Source organism: Hoplias malabaricus, chromosome 3 (genome assembly GCF_029633855.1).
Source record: "Hoplias malabaricus isolate fHopMal1 chromosome 3, fHopMal1.hap1, whole genome shotgun sequence".
NCBI lineage: Eukaryota > Metazoa > Chordata > Actinopteri > Characiformes > Erythrinidae > Hoplias > Hoplias malabaricus.
Genome location: NC_089802.1, coordinates 67,973,520 through 68,001,320, shown reverse-complemented (window position 1 = coordinate 68,001,320; position 27,801 = coordinate 67,973,520). Strand labels below are relative to the sequence as shown.

The window sequence follows — 27,801 nt, the reverse complement described above, 5'->3', positions numbered from 1 at the left end:
CATTGGACGCAAGGCACCCTGGTGGGGGCTAGCTATATATATATACATATAATTTATTCTGATCATAGAGGGCAAATCACACTTTCTTCTGTATTACTCAATCATTTGTTCCCATAATTCTTGGTGGCGGCACGGTGGCGAAGCAGGTAGTGTCGCAGTCACACAGCTCCAGGGACCTGGAGGTTGTGGGTTCGATTCCCGCTCCAGGTGATTGTCTGTGTTGATGTGTTCTCCCCGTGTCTGCGTGGGTTTGCTCCGGTTTCCTCCCAAAAACACATGTTGGTAGGTGGATTGGCGACTCAAAAGTAGGTGTGAGTGATTGTGTGTGTTGGTGTTGCCCTGTGAAGGACTGGGGCCCCCTCCAGGGTGTATTCCCACCTTGCGCCCAATGATTCCAGGTAGGCTCTGGACCCACCGCAACCCTGATCTGGATAAGCGCTTACAGATAATGAAAGAATGAATTATTTAGTCGGCTTCTAACTTTAACATACCATTCCACCTTAAATGATGTAGAGCTTCTGAATGAACACAAACTTTGAGGTGAATTTGTTTTGCTGTGAAAACAGCAGTTCCCCAGAATCATATATTTTGCCCTATATGAAAGTGAAAAAATGATGTTTGGGCCCATCCACATACAGGTCCTTAATGTATGATTAATAATTGGACATTTCATATATTCAAATTAACCATATTCTTTGCTTTAGTGAAAAGCCGTAAGCCTCCAGCTTAAATGAACATTATCTTTTGTTGAGCTGCAAAGAAAAAGATAAAACAAAAAGCTTATCCATTGCATAGTTGCATGCTCTAGGGAATTCAAGACTGTGAGGAGAAGTGTGAAGCTGTATATCTTTTCAGAAAGTGTGAATCATTCGCTTTACATGAGCTTCTTTCCAAACAAGAATAAAATCCCCATGAAGGGAGAGGTCACTTGCAGCTTTACCTACAATTCCCAGTGTGCCTGTGTCCTACCACTTGCTTGAAACTAAGTAATGGCTGAAGGTGGATATACTGGCCAGGAGGAGTATCCTATCATCTGTATGCAAGAGAGTATATTTTATTTTTACAGCAGAGCCTTAATTCAGCCGGAAAGTTCACATTCGTCCCTTATCTATAACCTATAGACTGTGCTACTGGAAATGAAAATCTGTCAAACTTTTGGAGTTAGGTTTTCAGAGATATGTCTCTAACACAGTTATGTCTTAGAGCAGTGGTTCCCAAAGTGTGGGGCGGCAAATGAATGAGTGATGCATGTCACTTATAATAACACCACTGTAGAGGTGGTCTGTCACTTTATTTTGTTTTGTGAAATGAGACGTCGCAGTTCTTTAGGAAATCAGTGGATTCTGGTAGCAAAAGACGTGTATGTGTTTTTCAGGGTGAGCAGGGGGCTTGAAAATATTCTCATCTATGAGTGGGGGGGGGGGGGGGGCACAAGAGAATGTGTATGTCCACCACTGACTTAGTGACAAATCTGAAATAATCTCTTCTATTCTCAGACAGAACACCAAATCTACTCCCTTCAGTCATTTCAAGCAAATGTTACAAAGTACATTTATATCATCTGCACTTCAGATGTGTTATATTCAGTGTTATGTAAAACTCTGTCAATGACTTACGGCAAAAACAAATTATCATGTGTTGTGGTTTGAACCTGTGATATTATTAGCACCTGAATTTCCCTATGGTCTACATGAAAGTTTTTTATTTTTCAGAATTATGTTGGCTGCTTATCCCTTAAAATCTTGAATTTTAGAGTATTATTAGTAAGATTCAGTGACCAAATGTGCATATTAAAACTGGCAGAAAGTACCATATATGAGTTTTTCTGTAGAGGATATAAGTCAACTCCAAAAACCCAATTAAACCTAGTTTGAGCAGAGAAGTTAAAGCTTTGTATCTACAGAGAAACCTCCCAGCAGGCACAGGACATCACTTTGACGTCAGAAAGGCATTAGGCTCTAACATTGGACAGATGTTGAAATTTTATTGAAAATGAAAATTGAATTGATGTCAAAACACCAATGGTGCCTTGATATCAAGCTTCAATGTTGGACAGATGTTGGATTTTAGTTGGAAATAAAAATCAGGCTGGGCAACACGGTGGCACAGCAGGTAGTGTCGCAGTCACACAGCTCCAGGGACCTGGAGGTAGTGGGTTCAAGTCTTGCTTCAGGTGACTGTCTGTGAGGAGTAACCTTCCGTTCTCTTTGTGTTTGCATTGGTTTCCTCTCACAGTCCAAAAACACACGTTGGTAGGTGGATTGGCGACTCAAAAAATTGTTCATAGGGGTGTGTGTGTGTCGCCCTGTGAAGGATTGGTGCCCCCTCCAGGGTGTGTTCCTGCCTTGCACCCAGTGATTCCAGGTAGGCTCCAGACCCACCATGCCCCTGAACTGGATAAGTGGTTACAGACAATGAATGAACGAAGAAAAATCAGGCTGACATCAAAACCCAACTTTGCCTTGATTTCAAGCTTCAACGTTGGACAGAAGTTGAATTTTAGTTGGTAATGAAAAACGCCAAAACACAACGTTGCCTGGGTATCAACTGTACAGCAGTACAAATCTGAAATACATCACTGCTATTCACCACCAGTGTGTTCTTGCATTATTTGCTTCCTTTTTTAAATCTATTTTTGAGTAGTATGCCTGCCTGGAGGGCGAAAGGCTTGAGAAAAGTAACAGATCCCACTAGTCTCTTTAATGTCTCCCACAACCAAGTGGGGTCAGTGTGATTCACAGTTAAGACACAATGAGAAGAACAGGGAATGTACCCTATATTTTATATATATATATATGCTGAATCATACCATATTTTATAGGCATCCAGGTAAGGATAATTTCACTGGCACACTCTTATGAGCCACAGAGAGATGACTTGATGTTTGGTGGGTGTTTTATGATCGACTACACTATGGGTATTTCCACAGATTGCAATGTGGCATATTGCTGCTGCTCTTGTCTCTTTTGGCACTGTTCCAGAAGGCTAAAGCAATCATCTCATTAAAATAACTCTGACACAGCCCACCATCATCTCTCAAACTGCTCTTCCTTTGCTTCCAGGAATGTGTAATTACCCATCCCTTATCCAATAAAACACAGCTTTAAGACAATCACTCACAACTTGGACTAGCTCACATTTATCTTTGATTACCAGCTCCATACACAGAAGCAGCAGGCACACAGCTCCATCACCACATGTGAAATTTGAGATTATTGCCTAGCCGCTGCATGTAATAATTATAAGAAAACAACACGAGAAAAACAACATTGTATTTTTCATTTATTACTTTCAATTCCATTACTGTTTACCATATTCATAATACTCTATAAAGACATTTATATTGTGTTATATACAGTACATTCATTCTTATGATGCAGCATGGCATAATAAAACACTTTACTGATCATGAAGAAAATTGTCCTGTGTCCGCTGATGAAGGACTAAAGGACCACCAACACAAATTGTGCAGCAAATGATGAGCTACTGTCTCTGACTTTACATCTACAAGGAGGACCAATCAGGTAGTTGTGTCTAATAGAGAGGACAGGGAGTGGACACAGTGTTTAAAAACTCCTGTAGCACTGCTGTCTCTGTTACACTTGTACCAGCTACACACACTAACTCACCACCACAACGTCAGTGTCACTACAGTGCTGGGAATGATCTAGCCAAATAATACCCTACTGTGGTCCTGTGGGAGTCCTGACCAATGAAGTACAGGACAAAAAGTGTCAAACAAATTATGCAGAGGCATAGACTATATCTGTAATTGCAGAACCCCAAAGTGCTCATATGTCAGTGTAGTGAAAGCATTTGGGAACCACAGCAAGTCAGCCACAAAGTGGCAAAACATGTAATGTTAGCTCCATGTAATGGAGGGGTCACTGTTGCCTACTGTTGCACCTTGCCTAAAATTCAGCAGGACTCAATAACTGCAGAGTTTCAAACCTGCTGTTATAGCTGCAAGGGAACCAACTATCCATTAGTGCATGTAGATTTTGAATTGGACAACATAAAAGCTTCAGTAGGTGTAATGTGTGAGTGTCCCAATACTTTTGTCCATATAGCATACTTGTAAATACCCACCACTTCCACATCCACGCAATTGATGGTGCCAGGTGATGGGAGAGGTTTGAGCTTCTTAAAGTCATCCAACACTACCTTCATTTTACTGATGCTGAACCACTGTTGTTTCAGTGTACTCCAGTTATTAAATTCTATCACCAGCTTCCAGTTTCCCACATCCTATCCATTCCTGATGCACATTATACACTGCATGAATGGCAGTGTCATCTGCTAATCTGCAGAAATGTACTGGTACTGTGCTAATACAGGAACAGTGCTAATACAGTCCTCTGAGGAGCCCTAATATTGCACAAGGTCATGTCTGAAATACAGACTGTTTTTTTTCCAGTCATGTAGTCCATTGTCCATGAGATGATGGGTTCATCCACCTGCAACTGCCAAAGCTTCTCCCATAGTAACACAAAGTATCTGGTGTTGAATGCACTGGAGACATTAAAAAAACATGATCCTCACAGTGCTGCCCGTTGTGTCCAGGTAGGAGTACACTTTGTCAAACAAGTAGATAACTGCATCATCCACTCCAGGGCCATTCAGATATACAGACTGTAAGGGGTCTAGAGCTGGTCTGACCAGTTTTCTCAGGTGAGTCATCAGTCTGTCCAATGTCTTCATCAGGTGGGAGTTCAGGGCAGTAGTCATTTAGTGCCACGGGTTACGTCTTGGAGACAGGAACCACACAAGATATTTTCCATTTAATTGGGGAACCTTTTTTGGCTGTAGCACAGGTTAACGCTATGCTGAAGCATTCCACACAGTTTCAATACCTTAGGCGCAGTGCCGTCTAAACCTGCGGCTATGCCCTGTTTGTGTATCTTCAGCTCCTTCTTCACCCAGTCCATAGTGAATGCTGGTTCACTGCTTTTGGGCTAGTCCTGAATGTGTGTGTTCTCATGCACCAGTTAGGTCTCCAGGTTAATCTCTTAATCTGGTAGTCAACCTACCAGCATGTGTTTTTGGACTGTGAGAGAAAAACAGACAATGTTAACCCAAGGAGCTACGTGTTGCGCCCAATGTGCCACTCCTCCTTGGCTTTCTTAACCCTTACTGTAAGCTCTGTCTGTACCCTGTCCAACTTGTCCTTGACCCCTGTCCTGAAGGCCCTATTCTTCTCATTCAGAAGCAATGTAACCCATGGCTTGTTACTAGGGAAACATTTGATAGTCTTTGAGGCTAAAGTGCTGTAGTACAGAGACTACACAGAAGTTGATGTGGTCAGAAACACATTTTGTTATCTCATCAATATCCTGATTGTGTGGTTCACAGAAAACATTTTATTGTCTGACCTCAGAACAGTCCTGTAGTGATTCCATAACCCCAGGTGACCACTTCTGGCCTGGTGGTCACAGTCTGTCTCTGTAGCAGAGAAATAAGGAGATGTGGTCAGCTCATATTTGTAAATGCATCCGGCCTAGATTTAAGGTCACATGTTTCCTTTCTAGAGTGGAGGTCATATTGCAGAGGGACTCTACTCCCATCTGTTGTTCACATACACAGAAGCACCCCTCCATTCTTTTACCAGTGGGATGATACACACTGTCCATCATCACAGTAATAAATATGATTAGATAAACATGAGAGTCTGATATGTTCTGGTCCAGCCTTGAAGCACAATATCACAAAGAGCCAGAAAAAAAAACATTGCTAACAGGATCCTCAAGTTAAGTATTTACTCTAAGTTAAGTTTATGCGTACACACAACTACCATAATACAACAAATGTAATGTCTGATGACAATCTGAGACTGAGTTGACTCCATTAGTTTCAATTCCAGATGCTCAAAGTATCGAATCTTTGGGAGTTGACTGCTCTTCACTATCTCTGTTTATTTTGACATTACTCCCCTGCTCTCGCTGTAAAGAGAGAGTAGTAGGAGTGAAATATATTATGCACAGGTGGCTAACCCGCGACGCACAAGCCTCATGTGTTTTTTTTCCTTTATAAATATGGCTCTTCCATTCATAATAAAAAATATAGCTGTATGAGTGTAATAACAAGGAGAGTAGCAAAAACAAAAAATGATTTACAGAGTAATGCCTAAGAATATTTTGAGTGTTTAAATGGTCCTCTTTATGTGTGCTGTTCTAATTATGTTTATATTGTCTGTTAGTCTTATGTTCATAGTCAAGGCATAAGAAATCAGTAAAACTATTTGGACCAAGGAATATTAAGGACACTGTGTTAAAGGAGAACCTGTTACATGTCATTCCCTAAAGATCCTTTTCAAATGATTCTAATTTACAATTGTCTTCTATTCTTACAAAGTTGGAGCCTTTTTTTTTGGTAACCAAAATCCTTTTGGTGGAACGTGAAGGGCATTTCATTTTCTTTCAAAAAGATTTAAGAAAAGCAAAACTCTATCACATTTCTGTGTTCTTTTAATGATCATTGTTAAGCTCTGAGTCACTGTCTGTTGAAAGGCATTTCAAGTGCTAAGGCTACGATTGCAAGAAAATCCAAGCAGGAGAGTATTGCACCCATAAAAAAATCACTTGTCTTGAAGAATGAAGTGTGCAGTGAAGGTGCCTCATTTAGAGGAGAGAAACGCCTCAGTAACCACATCACTGCTCACCTACTCCATTCTCTGACAGCAACACACACACACACAGACACACAAACACACACACATACCCCTCCAGAGGTTTCTGGATGATTATATCCTCGCCAAAAGAGGAACTTAGCACTTCACATGACACTTGGACAGCAAAGGTTTCTTAGTATTAAATAGCTAGCAGACCAGCCACTCTCAACATGTATGTTATTCAATGCAATGAAAGGGCTTCATATCTACCATGCTCATTGTTCCAGAACATTCGGTTATCAGAGGCCAGGTGATGTTAAGCCCATCTACCATTACACATACAACAGACATGATAGGGACCAAGAAAGAGTTCACTCTTTGGAAGCTGAAATAGGTTAGAAAGCCAGGTTGCACCAATGGTCTCACTGATATATAACTGAGACAAATGAGAATACAAGTCCAGGCATGTCTCTGTGATATATCAAAATACCTGAAACACTAGATCTGCTGACTGGCACTGGATGACAGAGCGGAACAGCTTCACTGGAAATATTAGCTATGTCAGTCAAGATTATATCAAGCTTTTATCAATGCTGACACCATATATTTCCACAGACCTCAAAATGATGACGCTGACATTCTGACAGCTTTTGTTCTGTCCGTGTATGAGGGCGCTAACCTTTAAGGTCACAAATAAAGAGCATCACAGCAGTCTGAAAACTATCCCCCAGTTTCTGTCCTGTATTTTGTTCATGTTTACTTGACTGCACTTGCCTATATCACACTGGAAGAATTCCTGATGATTTCTTGACTGTTTCATTACAAAATTAGCTGAATAATCTACGTTACTGGAACAAAATAAAGAGCACAACATGCTCTTTGGAGTTCTTTAGTTTATTGCTGTTGTTTCTTTTTTATTACAAAAATGTACAATGTAAAAAAGTCAATGTAGTCAATTAAAAAAAATATTCAGAGTAATATTTGAGCATTCCTATTGGTCCATCCATACAAGCTATGCATATATCCGTGAACATCTGCGACTGCAATCAGAACTCCATAACTGATGTCCTTCATGTTCAGGGGTGTCTTTAAACTTTGGATTTTTGGAATGTAGCATCTTGAGAGCAAAAGGAATAAAACATTGCTTAATAATTTTATTACTGTAAGCACTAGGCCTGTATGATCACTTCATATTTAACTGTTAATTGTCAAACTATAAGAAAGGAACAGTATGCTATTTTAGTCATTATTACTACTTAACTGCACAGCTGGCCTTTTTTTAGCATTAGGTGCCAGCACTAGATGTACAACACTAGAATCAGAGTGATCTGTCAAGTTCATGCCTCTGAGCTCCCTTCCACAGGAATAGTTTTTTTGCAACAGAGATGATAACATATATTAAAGTAGGCTTATTACTAACGTCCCTCTAATACATTCAATGAAGTAAAATATTGTTCAGATATTGAACACACATTCATATTCTCTGTGTGTACTTATTTACAGTTTGAGTGTAAAAAAAAAAAAGTTTAAATCCTTAATTATTTATGGATAGATATTTTACAGAATGTTTTTTTTACTAAATATTTGTCAGACCAAAAATAAGCATGGATAGTCATGAATTAAGTAAAATCAGTAAAGCTGCTGCATTTATTTGTCAGGGTTGAGCAAACTGATGGAGGCGGACGCAAATGCAACCCCACAGACTTTTTATTTACACAATAGATAACAAAACAGATAGACAAACTAGGACAACATGACAAGAACCTTAGATAGAGAAAGACCTAGACAGAAAGACTTGGACAGAGAGGAAACTGGACAGAGAAACCTAGACTGAGGGAGCTAAACAGACAGAGAGAGCTAAACAGACTAAACTTAAACACAGAGCTAAACAGACGAACTAAACAGGGAGAGCTAAACAGAGACCTGAACAAGTACACAAAGCACAAGGAAGGAACAAACATACCAGACTGACAAACAAAGAGAAGAGAAGCAAATCTAGGAACATATGAGACAGACAAACTAGAGCAAGTGAAACAAAAGTGGAGCGCAAATCAAATGCCTAACAAAGAGGCACAGAGACACAACACAGACAAGGGACACCTGGAACCAACAACGAGGAGGCAGGATTACAAATGAGACACTGACGAGGAGGTGGAACTAAGGTGGGACTAGGGCGGAGACAGGAACAACAACAACAAAGAGCCATGTGCTAAATGAGCTGGATTATTTTTGTTAATTTAAAAATAATAATTTGATGCCTGCTGCAGACACAGAATTTAACACTGTGTTATAACACCTTTCTATACTGTCTATACTTTTTTTTTTTAATATAAATTGTTACACGTTTACAAATGATGACCATTCTTGCTTGATACATGGCTTCAGCTGCTCACATGCTCCATGGCTGTTGTCTGATTCTCCTCTTCATGATGTAGTGTATGCATGATGCAGGAGACAGATCTGGATTGCAGTCAGGCCAGTCAAGCATATGCACTCTTTGTCTATAAAGTCATGCTGCTGTTGCACATGCAAAATGAGGCCTGGCATTGTTTTGCTGAGCCAGGAATAGGAATTCCTATAGTGAAATATTTGAAGTTTTTTAACTCTAGTGTTCTATAATAATTCTCTCATATATATATATATATATATATATAAATATATATACGTATGCAAAGTCACTCAATCTCACGCACACACACCACGGTTGTTTCTGTACTTACAGATTGTGCTTAAACTCTCATTTATCCCTGGAGAAATTATCCCTTTAGTGGTTTCTCCCTCACTGTTACTCTATAAACCAAATTTTGCTGCCTTTGATGTACAGTTGTTGGATTTACTTACCCAGGCAGACAACCTGCATGATTTAAAAAAAAAAAAATGATTTCCCCAACAAACTCTGCTCACTGGCATGTGCCTGCAATCAATAATAAGCTACGTCTTTGAAGTACTCCCCCAGGGAAGAAAAGCCAATGTGTTTTTCACAGATAATGATTTTCCAAAATTCAGACTGATCTATCCGGCAGCTCACCTCACCTACTGCTGCAGCTGGCTTAGTCCTCTAAACCTCCTGAATAAACTCAAAAATACACCAGATGCATATGGAAAAAACTCCATGAACATTTATTGGCCACAGAAAGGGTGAGTCATAGCATATTTGACAGTCTATATCTTAATAAAGTATTTGGGAATGATTTGAGCTTGACATATTGTTATCCCAAGTACACTCCAAGCCCCTTTTCGTTTTCCAAGCTACAATTGTGTTGATATGACTTATGGATCTTGACAAAAATTTTGGTCTCACTATAACATATGCACAACAGCTGAGAGCCAAAACTCGAAAAACAACCCTCAAAGGCGCAATAAGGGAAAAGATATGAAATGCATTTATAAAAATGTTCACAAGCACAAATAAACTTAGGATATGTTTTGAAAGGGTCAAGTTTAACATTCTCTCCCAGCCTCTTGGTTTTTAAAGACCATGTGTTAGGCTCAATAAAGCCATAATCACTGTGCCATGAGGGTATCATTTTTCTGCTTGCACTACGAGACCAAACCTCTCGTACTATAAGGAACATCTAAAACTCAAAAAGTGAGGGCAATATCCAACATGGTGGAACAGGGCAGCCTTGCCAGAGATTAGAGTTTCCAAGTTTTTCTGAGTTCCTCAGAGTCCAGTGGCCTGTGATTGGGCAAACTGACCAGGGTAGCTCTTGGCTACTTGGAAGAACAATGATCACTTTGGTGAAGCATTTGGATAATGGAGTCTGAGTGAAAAAAAAAGAATGGAAAAGTACACCACTATTTCAGCACAGTTTAATATATATATATAAATATATATATATATATATATTTTTATATACCATGGTTAGAATAGCCACATTTCTTGTATCAGATTTAACTGAGAAATTATTCCTATGTAATGCCACCAAGTTTCATTTCTCAACAGTAACTATGACTTCTTAGGACTAATCTCTAACAAACACCCTTGCTTGTGGGAATGTGAGTAATATTTCACCAGAGTGAGTGGTGGAGATGTTCTGAGAGGCCATGTGAGCATCTTTCATTACTTCTGAAGGTCCCCAGAACCCCTCACCTCCCAGTCAAAGCGAAGAGAGAGCGCACTGCCGCAGGCGAGCCACTCACTCGCCACGGTGTTTGTCTAACGCTGGCTGCCGAGTGCCAGTGGGACCTGAAAGAAAAGCTGCCGTCAAAGTCATCTAGAGAGACTAGAGAGGACAGAAAGTGCACTTAAGACACATCTCACTGAATCATACAATACATGTGTCTTAAACTATACATGAGTCTTTAAGTGCATATGGGAGATATTATCTTTTGGAGATATTTTCTTGCCTTGTAGAGTGTGGAGACTCTGTAGTATGCCTTTGGGATCATGATTTGCCAGTTTTGTCCACGGCAAGGGCAGTCATAATTATATAGTATATTCACGGAAAAGGAATGGTTTTTAAATTACAGCTTGGCAGCACAAACTAAAGTATAACAATGTCACAGAGCACGTAAACACAAAAGCAGGTTCTGAGAATAACTACATTCATTGTCTATTTTATCAGCACCACTTGAACAATTTATTGTTCTACAATTACAGACCGTACTCCACTTTTTTTTTCTCTGCATACTTTCATATCTACATTTCACCCTGCTTTTCAATGGTCTGGAGGACCAGCACAGAGCAGGTATGATTTGGGTGGTGGATCATGGTCAGTGCTGAAGTGACGCTCAAGCAGCCATGCTGTGTCTGATTCACTCGTACCAGCACAACACACTAACACATCACCATTTTAACAGCAACAGTTAGATCTTGAACAAATGTTTTCTAGCATTTTCATTGTCCATATTTTCTCTTCCGTTCAATTTTTCGCTCTCTCTCTCTCCCATCTGGTTTCTTTCCTGTAATTCTCACCCCCCTTCCTGATTTCTCTCACCTCTCTCTCTATCTGTCTTTCTCTCACTCTCACTCTCACTCTGGTGGAAGTAATTTCTCTCTCTCTCTCTATCTGGTGGAAGTAATTTCTCTCTTTCTCTCTCTCTCTCTCTCTCTCTCTCTCTCTCTCTCTCTCTCTCCCTTGGCAGAGCTGGGCTCTGAGTCTATAGGGGTGGCAGACACATCACAGCAGAGGCTCCCTCAGCCAGGCTACCTGTTTCCTGCTTCCTGTTCATGCCAACGTGACACTTCACACCCTAGTGAGCAAGGTGGGCGCAGAGCTTTGGCCTGGTCCAGTTGTGGCTCTCTGCCATCTCAGCTCAGCATGCCGGGTATAAAAACTTTAATGTTATGCCAAGTGTGGATGAGGGGATGGAGCTGGCATTTGCTTAGTGCAATAGTGATGGAAAGTTGGCACTGTGAACCTGGAAGGTGGCACCAAGGGTACTTAGAGATGGGGCAAGGCCGGAGACATAGCTATACATTAGCAATGCTTCACAATCAAATTACATGCAGATTCTTCAGTGTTCAACCTGGAGTAGCAACAACAGAGGCGCTATTCTCTCTGTTACAGTTCAGTGTAGCATCACAATGATTCTGAAGATGTAGTTTTAAGTGCTTAAATAGTATTAAGTATTTAAATACTACCTTTAAGTGTACTGTGAGGGAGGTGAACAATGAACAGTTCTAGTTAAAGTAAGAGCCTAGTCTCAGTCAATCAGTGGGCATCAAGTTCAGGCAGGGAGATCAATCTGAATACTCTTTCTCAAGCATCAGGTCAAACAGTTTGGGCAGTTATACATGTTGACAGTGGCAGACCTAATTAGAACAGCAGACCTCCCTGAGACCTCAGTTTACTAGCTTTCATACACCTAATAAAATGACAAAATTCAAAATGTATTCATGCACTAGAAATCGATGATTACTGACCAAACATGCCATGCGTCCATTAAATATCATGCCATTGGATTTACGTTCACTCATACATTGATATCATGTTTCACATTCACTTTTTTGTTGTTAAAATGTGAGGTGGTGCTACTAAGTGTAGTTTCATTTGATCCCATGAACTTTTTGAGTTCCACTGCCATTGGATGTCTCATTTCAGCTCTGACTCTAGAACATGCTCTGATCTATTGTTCATTTCTTGCCTCACCATGGGCCACATCAGTATTGGCCATTACCATTACTCAGCCGTCCCTATCCCTCTGCTGAACTCTCCTCTCCTCTGTAAAATGGCACTGAATGTGTGAATGGTAGTGGAGGTGGGGGCAGTCCCAAATTCAATTTTGCCAGAATCCCTGGCCACTTCTCCAGGGTTGTATATCTGCAACAGTGAGAGATGCTGAGTCAGTGATCTTTGGAGGGCAGTTTCTCATTATGCTGTCTCTGTGGATGGCTCCATAAAAACCACAGGCAACAAGGAGTGTGTGTTTGTGTGTGTTTTTGCATGTGTGTGTGTGTGTGTGTGTGTGTGTGCTTGTGCTTGAAGCACATCATGGCAAGCTACAGGACTGTAAGCAAAAAACCCATGATGAAATGCTGCACAGATGGTGAGGTGTTTATCATCCACTGCTGCAGCTAAAGGGGTCCTACTTATCTTAATTTTCTTTGTATGGAGCATTAATGAATACTTGTCTGAACATATACAATCCAAATTAGTTTTATTTTTATGCAACCATGAAATATAACACATTAAATGATGATATGTGATGTTATTTTATGATAAAGAGACCTGTTTTGAATTCACTTTGCCCTGTTTGAGAATAATTTATAAAATAGTTGATGGATAACACTTTATTGACCATGAAGAAAATTGCTGAATCACAGTAGTGTATATATTACACAAGAACAGATATCACATTCTCAAATGTGACAGATATAATGGGGGATGTGGAGTTTACAGAAGCAAATATGCTCATTTAAATACATGCAAGACCATAGGGTTAATTATTCCAGGGATAATTATTAGGGGTAAAAACCCCTAAAAGCTGTATTGCTGCCAGATCTAGATAAAAAATGGCTTAAATTAGCACATTTAAAAAAAGGTTTTTAAATGTGCTAATTTAACAATGTGCTCTAATGTTAAAGCAAATTCATCCAACCAACTGATAAACACCATGAAAACATCTTCATGCACCTGTAATCACTTCTGGCAGGTATTAACAGACCATATAATATTATAAGAAAAAGTAAGGATCAGTTATTTAACCCAACAATGTAAGCCGCATTACAAACACACACACACACACACTGAGAGAGTGAGAGTGAGAGAGAGAGAGAGAGAGAGAGAGAGAGAGAGAGAGAACAAGACTGATTTTATCTCTCAGGTAGGAGAATGCAGGACCAAAGCTTGGAGCAGAAGCATTAATCAAACACCCGTATGAATCGTTTCTTACAAACAACTAGAACAAACAGGCCTGTAGTGTTTCCTGCAGTTGTACATTATAGTGAATACTAGAGAGACTCTATGTCATAAGTCTAATGCTCATAATTAAGATCAAATTAAACACCCATCATTACACTGCAGATGTATCCCTAAGGTTTTCAGTAATACAACCTTCAGGTTTAGAGAAATAAACTGCCAGACGTTTTACATTCCCATTTCAGGCATTTAGCTGACAGTCTTACCCAGTGACGTACAACAGTGCTGTGTTATACACTCAGAATATGTCATATATAACAATTTAATTTCCAATACAGTGACACATTATGATATTGCCAGAAACAAGTATCAGTGTTGATCCATACACTGATTTCCTACACTCCATTTAATCTCCAGGACATTACATTATGTTCTTTTATTTGACACAGTTCTGTAATGAAAGATTACAAATATTCCCCTCCACTTTCTGCAGAAGAGAATAATGTACCTTTAGGGAACACAACTGGACTCTAAAACCACTGTTGTACCTTTAAAGGTACATTTACACAGTGTGTGCCTTTAATGACCAATAATGTACCTCTACCGTACATTTTTCTGAGAGTGTAGAAAAACTATAAAGAAATAAAACTTAAATGAATATTGGTCTCTGACATTTGTGAGAGATTATGCTGTGCAGTATTTAAATGTACTAGAAATATGCTTTAATACTGATATGTACATTCCAAGCAGATTATAATTTTGTGTGCTAAATGAAAGTGTAAAAAAATATGCATTGTACAAATGTAATAAATACAAGTACATCTTTACCTCAGTAGTGGTAAAGATGTATTTACATACTTGTATTTTACTTACTTCTGTGTACTTAATATAAGAACACTTTAATATATTAATATTTTAATACATCTTTGGTGTATTTAAATAAAGTATACTATCCCAAAACAGTACTAAAATAATTTATTAATACATTACATAAAGGGGACGTCTAGGATTGCGAGGAAACGGAATTCTCTCTGGTTTGTTTACGTTCAAATCTCCGTGTCTTTTAAGGTGGAACGGTATGTTTGAGAAGAAAAACGACTGTTTGCACGTGGCTGAAGTTTTGCTTGTCTGTAAGGTTTTATTCTCAGTTTGAATTAGCACAGAAACATATTTGTAACTCGAGTTATTTAGCTTTGTAGCAATATCCTCGTATCGGTTCGTGCTTTTTAAGAATTCTGTGTTGTGTGAAAAACGACTTTTCTGCCATGAGCAGAGAGAATTTTTTAAAATGTACTAATTTACAGACAATGGGGCTTCGTAAACACATCATACCGGTCTCTAGAACACAAACAGACTAGAGAGCTAGCAAATGGCGAGGAAGCATCTGAATTTTATTTAAAAAAATGTTTCATTATCATCGTGAAAGTCCCTTTTATAGTGATGCTTTTTAAAATACGTTACATTTTAGTGGATTTTCATAAACTACACACTTAAAAAGATCGTAAAAAGTTTAGTAAATAAAAAAGGTACTATATCCCCGACAGCGAGCATATATCACTCCACTGCCATAAAAAGTCTGGCACACCACTGACTGTAGACCACTACTGGTCCACCATCGGACCACTCAGGTTACTGTCCTGTACAGGATATAACTCATTTATATTCTCCTCAAACAGATTTTGCATTCACAGAGACTTTTATTCTAGAAAACAAACAACTATGAGAGATATAATAATGAGTATAAACCTGATATGAAATGATTGTGCTTAAAATGTTGACACTGTGCTGAATTAAAATTATTTATTAATTTTATTTTTAAAGAATAACAAAAAGAACCTAATGAAGGAAAAAAATTATAAATTGGACTTTGAATGGAAAAGTGCTAATTTTTTGGTATTTTGTCTAAAAATCTGTTTAATCAGTGGTCTGCCCAGAAAACGCTGTGCAAAACACTAGTGGACCTCCAGCTTTGCCCTCAGGCCATCAGTGGTCCGCCGTCTCCTTGCTATCGGGGATAGAATCCTAAACACCCAAAGAACTCTTTGCGTGATTCTTCAGATTGATGGGGAATGGGCTGTAAACTGTTTTATATGGAACCTTTTAGAAAAGGGTTAGGGTACCAAATAAATAAATGAATAGATAGATAGATAAATAAATAAATAAATATTCTTTGGTCATTCAATGGGCGTCCTAAAAGTAAACCACACAGTTGAATTCATCTTTTAAAAATTGATTCAGACAAGCATAGTAACTATTCTGCCAAACTTGAAACATAAACTCTGTTTGTGCTTGAAACAAAAAATAGTGTGTTAATATGGGGCTGTATGAGTTTAGCTGGGTTGGGTCAGGTGGCATCACAAACACTAATTTGTACACCAAAATACTGAATAAAAAGATAATCATCCTAAACACCTGGTGAAAAACACATAAGAATATTCAAAGAAGGAGATAATGAACAGTATCAAACCTGGCCAAGCCACCGGCCCAGAATGCCATAGAATCTTACTTAAAATTGCACGATGCATAGCTGAACATTATCTGTGAAGAAAAATGAAATATCTAACCATATGTGACTTTTGTTGCAGATTCTTTTGCTGTTTGCTGTATGAAGGTTTAACCGGTCAAACAGCTCTGTTTTATGTTTAAATGAATCCATTTGCTGTTTATGGGACAGTACAGTTGCAAAACAGGTAGTGTCACTGTTACACAACCTCAGGGTCCTGCAGGTGTGGGTTCGAGCCCCCAGGTGACTGTCTGTTAGGAGTTTGGTCTGTTTTTCCCGTATCCACACGGGTTTCATCCAGGTTTTCTGGTTTCCACAATCCAAAAAAACCCCCCACATGTTGGTAGGTGGATTGGCTGCTCGAAAGTGTCAATAGGTGTGTGTGTGTCATGCTAAGATGGAGTGGCGTCACCTCTGGGGTTTGTTTCCACATTGTGGCCAGTGATTCAAGGATAGTTCTGGACCCACCACAACCCAGAACTGTATACGTAGTTACAGAAAATTAATTAATTTGCTTTTTACTGCTTTATATCATAAAGCCTTGTTGTGTAGTTTAAATAAAAACCAGTGATTTAGGTGTTTCAAGTGAATTGACATTACTGTGCATTCACACAACCCATACATCATGTATCACAGCCATATGCTATAGGCATCTTTGTGCTACATGAGAATCATTTTTAAATATCTCCACTGCTTCACACAACCTTCCTTCATTGCACACCTGCTGACACATTCATCATGTTTTCAAGAACCTTGCAATTATTAACTCTTTTAATAAATTGCTTTGCTAGCAATGAGAACAAATCCTATTAAATGGAAGGAAAGAATTACTGTTTTCTAGATACTGCTTTCTAAAGATAGCTGTGTGCATGCATCCACAGTCACCGAGTCAGCTCATCATTAGGCTGTCATGAGTGTCTCTCACTGCATACTGCAATGCATCTCTGTCGTTTAAATCTGTCACCTGGGGGCTATAATTACAAATGTGATGACACGTGATTCGAACACATAACAAGACACGTTCACACTGTCAACTGGCTTCATTTTTTAAAGGAAGGAATAGAACAGAACAAAATATCCCTATTCTTTTTGACACAAACTAGTAAGATGTTTTAAAAAAATAATTAAAACATTCATTGTGTTGTAATGACTGGACCTTGATTCTCTAATCAGTAAACCATATTTCACCAATAAAAATGCTTGGGCAAGACAACTAACACTACATTCTCTGTCAAATAATTAAAACTGTAAAGAAGTAACTAGATAAATACTGTGACAAAATGCCTTAAATAAAGTTGAACAATAAAATGCAGTGCAAACAAATTTCTTTAGATTAATGGTGATATAAACCAACATTCTGTATTCAAGATCAAGAAGTTTATTGTCATTTCAGCAGTATACAGTGTTTACAGTACACAGTGAAACAAAATAGTGTTCCTCCAGGACCAAGGTGCTACATAAAACAATACACAACATTAAAGTGCAACTAGTGCAAATCTAGTGCAAACATAAAACAGTGCACACACATTAAAGTGCAAAAGACATGGCTAAGAAAATACAAAAGAATATTTGGGGGAGGGGGGGTGGGGGGGCTGAGGGAGAGAGACACTGACATTTAAAGTGTATTTGTGCTGTAACGGTAACCATGATGTAAACAGGATATGTGTAAACAGTACACTCATTTTCAGTATATCATTTTCAGTCCATACTTCTCTGTTTAATCAACCAATTTAAGTTTTCTGAAAACTTATATGCAAAAATATGAAAAAATATATACTTTTTGAAAATAATTTCTTTTCCTGATGCCATGATACCTCTGCACCCTATTATTCTGCACCAATGCACCAGTATTATTCAGGTGACCAGCCTATTGAGCTGAACCTCCTTTTTTGAGCATGTGCATCTGATGTCTGATCTTCCATAGTACATAAAGATACTCATGTGGTTAGAAAACCCCCTGCCAAATCTGAACCAACAGCTCTGACTATATATATATATATATATATATATATATACCCAGTTTTCTCCCCAATTATTATTTTTCTCAATAAACTGGTCCAGTCACATAGAGTTCAACTAGCTGGGAGGGTGGAGGCAAACAAGTGCTACCTCTGAGACACATGAGGCCAACCCAACACTTGTTTCAGAACTGCTCCTGATGTAACACCTGTGAGCAGCTTAGTGTTTCTCAGGGGAATGCAAACTGTCCAGATCATCAGCTGACTGATGCCAATGTGCAGGGGGAGAGGGGACCCTCCTACCAACCCACAGAGGGAGGTCAATTTTGCGGGGTGAAGAGTAGCTTCTGAATTGAGAATTAATATTTCAGTCTTTTCACGGTGACTGACAGCAGCAGATGGTCACTATTTTAGCAGATATTTTCACCTCGTCACTCTTGACTAATGTGATTTCACTGAATTTTAACAAACAAAACTCACATAGTGCTGCTTTTATCACTGAATTATTAATGTTTCAAATGATAGAGAAAACATTTAATTAAAATTAATTAGATAAATATTTTTGGAGCAAGCATTTTTAGAGACATGTCGAATGATGCTATGACACATTTTGTAAGCAGTACACTGTCCAAACCATGTCACCAATACAACATTAACAGGCATTTCCTTTTTTCTGTAGCTAATAAGTGAGGCTTTGTGTTATCAGGGAATTTAGTGCAATTCTTTCAGACGTCGCTGTGTGTTAGACAGTCTTACACCAGAGGAGCAAAGCCTGACATCTCTCTCCCCTGTGCTCTGGTCTGCATGGCTGTGGTACGCTGGTGAAGAGATGAAGTGCTTGTAATAAATTAAAGCTCCCAGTTCCCAAGTTGGGGGGAGGGAGACGGGGAGTGGTAGAGGCAGGAGGCATTTGCAGAACAAATGCACAGACTTTTATCATCCATCATCCCATTCATTATTTCACTGTTGCAGGGACTACAACCTTCATAAATGTGTAAGGAAAACTAATACTGTGAAAGTGTCTTTATCTTTTCCCACAGGCAGGCTGCTATATAGAAACCTACAAGCATTAACAAAATGGAGCCATGCAGAGCCCTGAATGGATTCCTCTTGCTCACTGTTTTGTGTTGCAGCTACAGCCAGGACCATGCATGCTGTCCTCTGTCAGTCACTGGGCCTTTTCTGCTTGCAGTCATCTTCCTTCATTTTGTCGTTGGTCCACTGTGACACCAGCCATACCTTATACCAGAGGTCACCAGCTCCTCCAAAGGAGAGTTACTTCTAGCTCAGTGGCTAATGCTAGTAGCCACTTTGCAAACTGTTGTTTTGTCAAAAAAGTTGGGATAATGCTGTTTGTACCCCTTTTTTTGCCAGCAAGTGCTTCTCAGCAGCCAGCTGCTGCTTGGCATCGATTGTCAGCTTAATGCTTGGCCTAGAACTAACGGCTGCTGAGCTGCTTTATATACAGTGGCCCACTGAGACATATCACAACAACATTTATGAAGCACAAACCAAATAAGAGAAACCATGAAAACTGAAATACAACCATGAGAACAGGAATACGCAATCGTGATCGTGTAATAAGTGTATTGACTACAAGGGCACTGCTTAGAGAACGTGTGGAATGAAATGGAATGCTTTTTGCTCTGGTCACACCTTTGCTGCAACATTAACAGCTCAAATATTTTAAAGTGCCTTTAGTGGTCAGGAGCATTTCTTGTGTACGCCCCTCCAATGCAGCGTCCCTTTTAATGCTGTTGAGTTCTCGTGTTTATATCTATGTTCTCAATTTGTATTTGCATTGCATTCTCTCTAAATGCTATTTTGTTTGCAGCTTTTGCTTGTTTCCTAAATGTTGTTGTGATATGACTCAGTGGGCCACCATAGTTATAGACATGCTTCTACGACGATGATGTCATATACATTCTCAGAAAAAAAGGCACCACAGGGGTATATTATTGGTCACTTAAGGTACACACAGTGTAAATGTACCTTTAAAGGTACAACAGTGGTTTAAAGTCCAGTTGTGTTCCCTAAAGGTTAACATTGTCTTCTCCAGAAGGAGAGGTGAATATCTGTAATATTTCATTTTAGAACTGTGCAAAATGGAAGAACATAATAACAATAAATCCTGGAGATCAAATGGGGGTGTATGGAATAAACACAATTTTAAAATCTCTAATTATAATAGAACAAGGTACAATTATAAAGTTTCATAATTTAAGGTACCGAATATGTACCTTTGAGTGTACCACCACAGTGACAGTGTAGGGCTAGGCTACTACACTTTTCGTAACAAAATAACAGATACATGCCATGTAAGACTCACCTTTAGCTTTAAAATAACTGGCTGTAAATGTCAATATCACACTGGTAAACTTGTCTCTGGAGTATCTGTTCTGTAACCCCCTTGGTGTTCTTAACATGTTTTCAGAAGTGTCATGTAAGGGGTTCTAAACTACATTAACTTTATTTCTGCTCGTTAAAGTGTAGGGCACCACAGGCCTGTAGACACAATCTTGCCAGATGGTGAGCCCCCCAACAATGATGCATCTCGCAAGCCCAACACACACAAAAACAAGCATGAACAATACAAAGCAATGAAAACTCTACCAAACTGAGGTGTTGCTTGATATCACAAGGAACATAATTAGCTATTCTGTACAGACCCACCAAAGAGACATTCCACTATCAACACACTGTTTACACACCTTTCAACTGCAACAAGAGACAGAAATCAATTAAAAATTAAAAAAGGAATTAAATTAAACAGTGTTGGTTATGCACTTGTTCTATATTTGATCAACACAGTGATATATATGTGTGTCACTCTATATTTGGCTGCATTTTACAATATATGGGGTTTTGTTGGGGAATTATTTTATAATTCCAGTAATTTTTTAGTCCATTTGAGTGTAATATTATCATTTGCATATATTGTCAATCATTGCTTCTGTAGGCCTACACTACGGTATTTCCTAATAGTGATGTAATTAAGAGAATGTGGGAGTTTAAAAATGTATACACCTCAAAAAAGGGACTATATGACATTGGTTAACAAAACCTGCCTTAGAAGTAAGCGACATGTGCACTGTCCTTGGTGCTGAAATGTGATGAACAGCCCACTTCAAATACTTCTGTTAATCATGTGACCACTGAAAGTTTCCACTTAAAAACAGAACTATCTCTACACAGTATCATTACGTCATGTCACATAAACTCTCTAAACTCAAGGTCTAAGAATCGTCTAGACTGGCACTGTAATATAGCCTGGTGTACATTCACTTCCTTAAATTTGTCAAGAGTATTGTGAAGGTGGTATAAAACACATTCGTTTAAAGCCAAGCATTTTCAATTTTTAAAAATTTATTTCCACATAAAAATAAATACATGTTTATGTCAGCAACACAATTATTGTCAAAGTTATGGGGATGGTGTTTTCAACCATGTACAAAAAATGTTTGCTGAACATACATGTTGCATCTCTGTGGTGTGGTAGCAGGTTGTGTCGCGGTCACACAGCTCCAGGGATCTGGAGGTTGTGGGTTCGATTCCCGCTCCGGGTGACTGTCTGTGAGGAGTTTGGTGTGTTCTCCCCGCGTCCGCGTGGGTGTGCTCCGGTTTCCTCCCACAGTCCAAAAATACACGTTGCAGGTGGATTAGTGACTCAAAAGTGTCCGTAGGTGTTAGTGAATGTGTGTGTGTGTGTGTGTGTTGCCCTGTGAAGGACTGGCGCCCCCTCCGGGGTGTATTCCCGCCTTGCGCCCAATGATTCCAGGTAGGCTCTGGACTTACAGATAATGAATGAATGAACTAGTAATCAGATCTTTACTGTTTATAATTATTCATGTGCTAATTGTATCATGTAGCTTGAAATGTTAAGCAAATCCTAAGTTATATCCTAAAATACTTACTAATATTAATTTTATAGTATTACAATCCAGGTTTATTATCAAAATAACGATAAAAGTCTATTCCGTTATGCATTACTTTATCAGTCATAGTAACATTGCAAATGATAAGATTGTGTGAGTTGAAGAGACGCTGGTCATTCTTCTTATTTTATTATGGGAATATATTATTGTAGGCCTATGTCGTAACGAGGGACCTTTGGACGCAGTTGTAAATCAGAATGTCGAGACAGTCTCACGGCTGTCCGGCTCTCAAAGCTCATGCTCACAGTTTCACTCTGTGTTTACAGCCGCGATTGGCTGCGCTACAGTTATGGCTCATCGTTGGAGCTGGTATTGGCTGTACGGGCCCGATGTGTAGTTTTGTATTGGTCCACCGTTCCGCGGCTCTCGGTTATGATTGGATAATTACGGTAGACTCTCTGCGCGTTCAATCCCCATCTGAAGGCGAGGAAGGCAGAACTCTCTCCTCTCTCCTCGCTGCGGACCTCGCAGGCGATCACCAGCACAACTTTTTTGATTTTCCTCAAACTGAGACGAGGTTCTGCATTCTGCAAGAGACACTGAGAGGGATTCTGGACTATTTCAGTTGGGATGTTGTTTTTAAACGGAGTGTCGCCTGGAGCCCTACTCAAGGTCTTCCACATTCCCAGGGAAGCGTTAATTAACTCTGTGAAAGAGGGGTTGACCGCAGGTTTTCGCCTGATTTTGAGAAGCTCCGTGTAAGCTCTGGGTAAACCTTCTAAGGTTCTTTTCGTCGTTTGAGAGACTTCTTCTCAAAGTTGGGTGAAATGAAATAGACCCTCTTTTCTATAGGCTTCAGTTTCATATTCATTGTCATATAAGGAACTAGCGTAGATTTCTAGAACTTTCATGGCAAACGTGTGCGCGTATCTAAAGCTGTTCGACCTCGCGCGCGTTCATAGAGGAGATCCATGATCTGAACTTCCTGAACTTTGCCGAAATGTTGAGTTTTCAGCGCGCGCCACCGGGACCTTTCCCCTGCACGGTGAGAAACTAATGCCGTGACCCTCTGCTCCATTTGCGATGGATGATAAATCCAACAAACTGCTCCTCGTCCCCGTGCTGGCCGTTCTGTTCGTAATGATCGGCTACCAATACATCTGTCCGGCAGACAGCTCGTCCTGTCGGCTCCGGAGCGGTCCGAGCTCGGGGGCTTTTAGGGCTCTGCTCTCCGCGTATTCGCCGGAGGAGGACGGCGGCGTGGACGCAGACACAGACGCAGACGCGGAAGAGGTCCCGGCCACGTTTCCGTCCAAATTCAACTTCACCGCGGAAGACCTGGAGCGCCGCGTGGAGTTTGACATCAAGGGCAGCGACGTGATCGTGTTCCTTCACATCCAGAAGACCGGCGGCACCACATTCGGCCGCCACCTGGTCAGGAACATCCGCCTCGAGCGCCCGTGCGACTGCAGGCCGGGCCAGAAGAAGTGCACGTGCCACCGGCCGGGCAAAGCCGAGTCTTGGCTCTTCTCGCGCTTCTCCACCGGCTGGAGCTGCGGACTGCACGCGGACTGGACAGAGCTCACCAGCTGCGTGCCCGCGGTCATGAACAAGAAGCAACGAAAAGACGCGCCGCTGAAGCGGAGGTGAGTTCATTTACAAGAACGGAAATCCGCCCCGTGAAAGAACTCATCACTCCACAGTGCACAGTGCTGAACATGCATTCTTAACAATCCAGTCGAGTCATTTACAAACCGTGTAAACAGCGTAATTTACAAACAGCGTAAATGTACATTTAGAGGTACAAAAGTGATTTTAAAGCAAGTTGTTTTTTTCCATCACAGGTGAATATATATATATATATATTCACTCATTCATTGTCTGTAAGTGCTTATCCAGTTTTAGGGTCGTGGTGGGTCCAGAGCCTCCCGGGAATCATTGGGTGCAAGTTGGGAATATATATATATATATATATATATGTGTGTGTGTGTGTGTTAATATAGGGGTGTATGAGTTTAGCTGGGTTGGGTCAGTTGGCATCACAAACACTAATTTGTACACCAGAATACTGAATTAAAAGATAATCATCCTAAACACCTGGTGAAAAACACATAAGACATATATATATATATATATTTCAAGGCGCTCTTGGAAATGACCATGAAACAATGAAAGAAACACAACTTCTGCTGTAAAAATGACCCTTGTGGTAAACAAAATCAAATATAGTACACATTTGCCAGTGTTAAAGTCACACTGTTGGTTTTTAAACGAACACTGTGAGTGTTCAAACTTGACATCAACTGGTTTAAATGAACACAGGTAAATTTGATATGTAAAACAAACATCAGGAATTAATAGTGCAAAGTACAAATGTCCCTTTAGATCAACAAAAGCAACGTTCCATGAATTCAGCATTTTTAAAAACACGTTCTACCAGCTTCTGCCCCTTTTCATTGGCTACAGAGTCAAGAACACACTTCTGCATACTGTGATGCACACTTACTACTAATTTGTTGAGATGATTATATGAACATTTTAGAAATAATAATAATAATAGTAATCTGATTCAGGGTGTTGAAACACTCATGTGACAGAATCACGGATAGATCTTGTATGTGTGAAGCCTACACCCAATAAAGTATATTATGAAATTAAAAAAAAATGTAGACTAGCATGTGCTGTTGAACAAATCCCGGATGCAGTTGAAGCTTAAACTTGGCATGAGCGACTGTAGCTCAAATGTTAATTTTGAGGCAACCACACACACATTAAAGGAACACTTCACACTGAAAAATAAATGTGTTAAAAAGGTTATTTGGATCACAGCCATAAAGAACATTTAAAAGAATGGCTCCTCGCAAACTTCTCAATACTCTTTAGGGGTTTTCTGTGGCATTGTTCCAAAGAGCCCTATTCTGGCACCGTTAGAGCACAGAACAAATGTGCTGCATTGATTCCCTGATGGAGTAAGCGAAGGATTTGAGATAGAACTTGGTTTGTCATCAGTGATCTTTGACTGGAAACGTGTTATAGGCACATTTGTGAGGAGCTTGAAAAGCGCTGTTTTGTGGATGTGCACTCAAGCTTTCTGATGCATTGTGATTACAACCATTGTGTGGATTTTCTTTGATTTGATTTAGAGTGCTGTGAAATTTTTTTGTGAAATTGACAAAAAAAAAAAAAAAAAAACATGCACTGTACCAGGCAGCTGTAATGAACATTCGATTCCTGTTTCCTTATAACCATATGAATGTTGTTCCTCTAAACATTCTTCCTACTCCACCTCTTTATCTTGTTCCTGCTCCCCTATATTCCCAAGGGTGTCCCAGCAGTAGGGCAAGTGCCTGATTACAGCACACCTTTAAAGGGACTCCTTACCATTGAAGATAAATGAGCACTTCTAAGAAAAGTGGGGTAAGGCAGTTGATGAGGCTTGTACTCCCTCTTTATCATACTGCTACCTGTGACAACAAGAGTAAAGCAGTGCAATATAATCTGCTGCTACAGTTGCTCCCAATTTCCACAGTTAGCAATTAATTTGAATATAATAAACCAGAACTCTAACAGAGCAGTTTTTTTCTGGATTTGTCCTTTATAGGAATGTGTCTCATCAATTTCAAGTTGGCCTTCAAGTCTTGGATTTCACTCATTCAGCAAAAGAGCCAATCATTGTAATACATTACACAGCGAGCCAATCTTTCAGCCAGAGGCAAGTTGTAAAGTTTACAGCAAAATTAAGGTCTAGACTTTGAACAGTAAGCGTTTTAGGGTCGCCACTTTATTGGAGCAGAGATAGCGATGCGTAGTGGTGACATCTTCAAGATCACTGACATTGTGGGTGGTGTCATATTGCAACATGAGGCCTTCAGTAAACAGTAAGAGAAACTCTCCATCTGTTAGCTTATTTCAGGACATTAATCCTACCCTGCACTGAAATCTCTCATCCAGTAAATCCTCAGCTCAAGATGCCACATGGAGAAAGTGCAAAAAAAAAAAAAATTAAGAAGGAGACACAAAGAATTCTCATAAAATGTTTTTAGAATTTCATTTACATTTGCCATCAAATCAAACAGAATGTGATAGTGTAACAGCATCAGAATGTAGCAGTGATCAGCTGATGTGTTTGCAGGTGTTGGGCACACGCCCTCTTTATGCAGAGAGGCACTGATACAGAATATGGGCCATTTTGGTTACAGATGTACAGCATTTTTGGAAATGAGTAGAGAGTTGGAGGTATTACATTAGCAATGCATAAGGAGTGCTGCATTTTCAACTTTGCTAATTGAGTGACATTGGGCTTATATGTGTGTCTCTTTGGTACACTATATGGCCAAAAGAAGTGGGACACTTGTTTTTATGACATCCCATTCTAAAGCCCTGTCTACATGTATCTGTATATCTTTTAAAACAGAGATTTTCCCCAGAGGTTGCAATATCATGCCAGACCAGTATGTTACCTCTTAAAGAGAGACGTCAAAACACCACAAAGCATTAGAGAAACCAAATTACTACATACTCCTTAGTGCACTACACAAGTCATGAATTTACTGAATCTAGATCTTAACTGTGCATTGTAAATTTGTTATAACACATCATTTACATTTATTCATATGTGGGAATCTGAAATCTAGTGCTGTCTTCATGTGTACTTTGTAGATTTATTATGTAATTAACTATATAGGGACTGTCAATCAGAAACAGTCAAGCTGTGTGTTGTAAGTGTTTTTAAAAAGCTCTGTTTTTCCCATAAACACAACACCACTGACAACAATGTTTTCAGAAATCTCCACCAATGTTTTTTTAGTGAAAACATTAGTGACCTAAATTGCTGTTTTTGTATGGACAAGAGGCCAAAATTCAAACACAAAACCTCAGTTTTATCAGGATGTATGTGAATGAGTTGGTTACAAACAGCATGCTTTAAACTCTGCACTTATTGAGTCAGAAAAGCATTGTTGACTTTTAGTCACTGTGTACCTCCACGCTTGGCAATCTCCACTTCAATTTTCAATAATACCACTCACATTTGATCACAGAACATCTAGGAGGGAAGATATTTACACAAATGGACTTGTTGCAAAGGTGACATCCTACTACAGCACCGTGCTTGAATTCAGTGAAGTCTTTGGAATGACCCATTCTTTCAGAAATGTTTGTTAAGCCAGAATGCATGAGTTGGAGCTTGATTTTAAACACTTGTGGCAATGGGACTGAACGAAACACTTAAATTCAATGATTAGGTGGTGTGTCCCATACTTTTGTCCATTTAGTTTTTGAAATTATTCTCCTTATAGGAACAGTAGATATCATTTTTACCTTAAAATTACATAATTAGAATAGAAATGCTTCACTGACCTTTATTAGTGAAAACAGAGACTCTGTCCTTGCTACTCTGGGCTCAGCACTGCAGAAACTGCACTATGAATATTTGGAGCGGTGTAGGAAACCACCCAACTTCCCTCAGCACACTCTCTTAATTTTAGAACTGCACTGTAAAAGTGTATTACACTCTGCAACTATAGGGGGAGCCCAGGAGCAATAAGTAAATAAA

General features: G+C 39.5%; 1 protein-coding gene across 1 annotated transcript in view; it reads left to right on the top strand.

The window, feature by feature from the left end:
• The first annotated feature begins 22,792 nt into the window (after positions 1 to 22,792).
• Positions 22,793 to 27,801, top strand: part of hs6st3a (heparan sulfate 6-O-sulfotransferase 3a) — a 42,675-nt gene continuing 37,666 nt past the window's right edge. Inside the window, exon 1 of the mRNA XM_066664853.1 lies at positions 22,793 to 23,893. Coding sequence (XP_066520950.1) covers positions 23,331 to 23,893 — 563 coding nt within the window. The 5' untranslated portion in view covers positions 22,793 to 23,330. The remainder of the gene's footprint in view (positions 23,894 to 27,801) is intronic.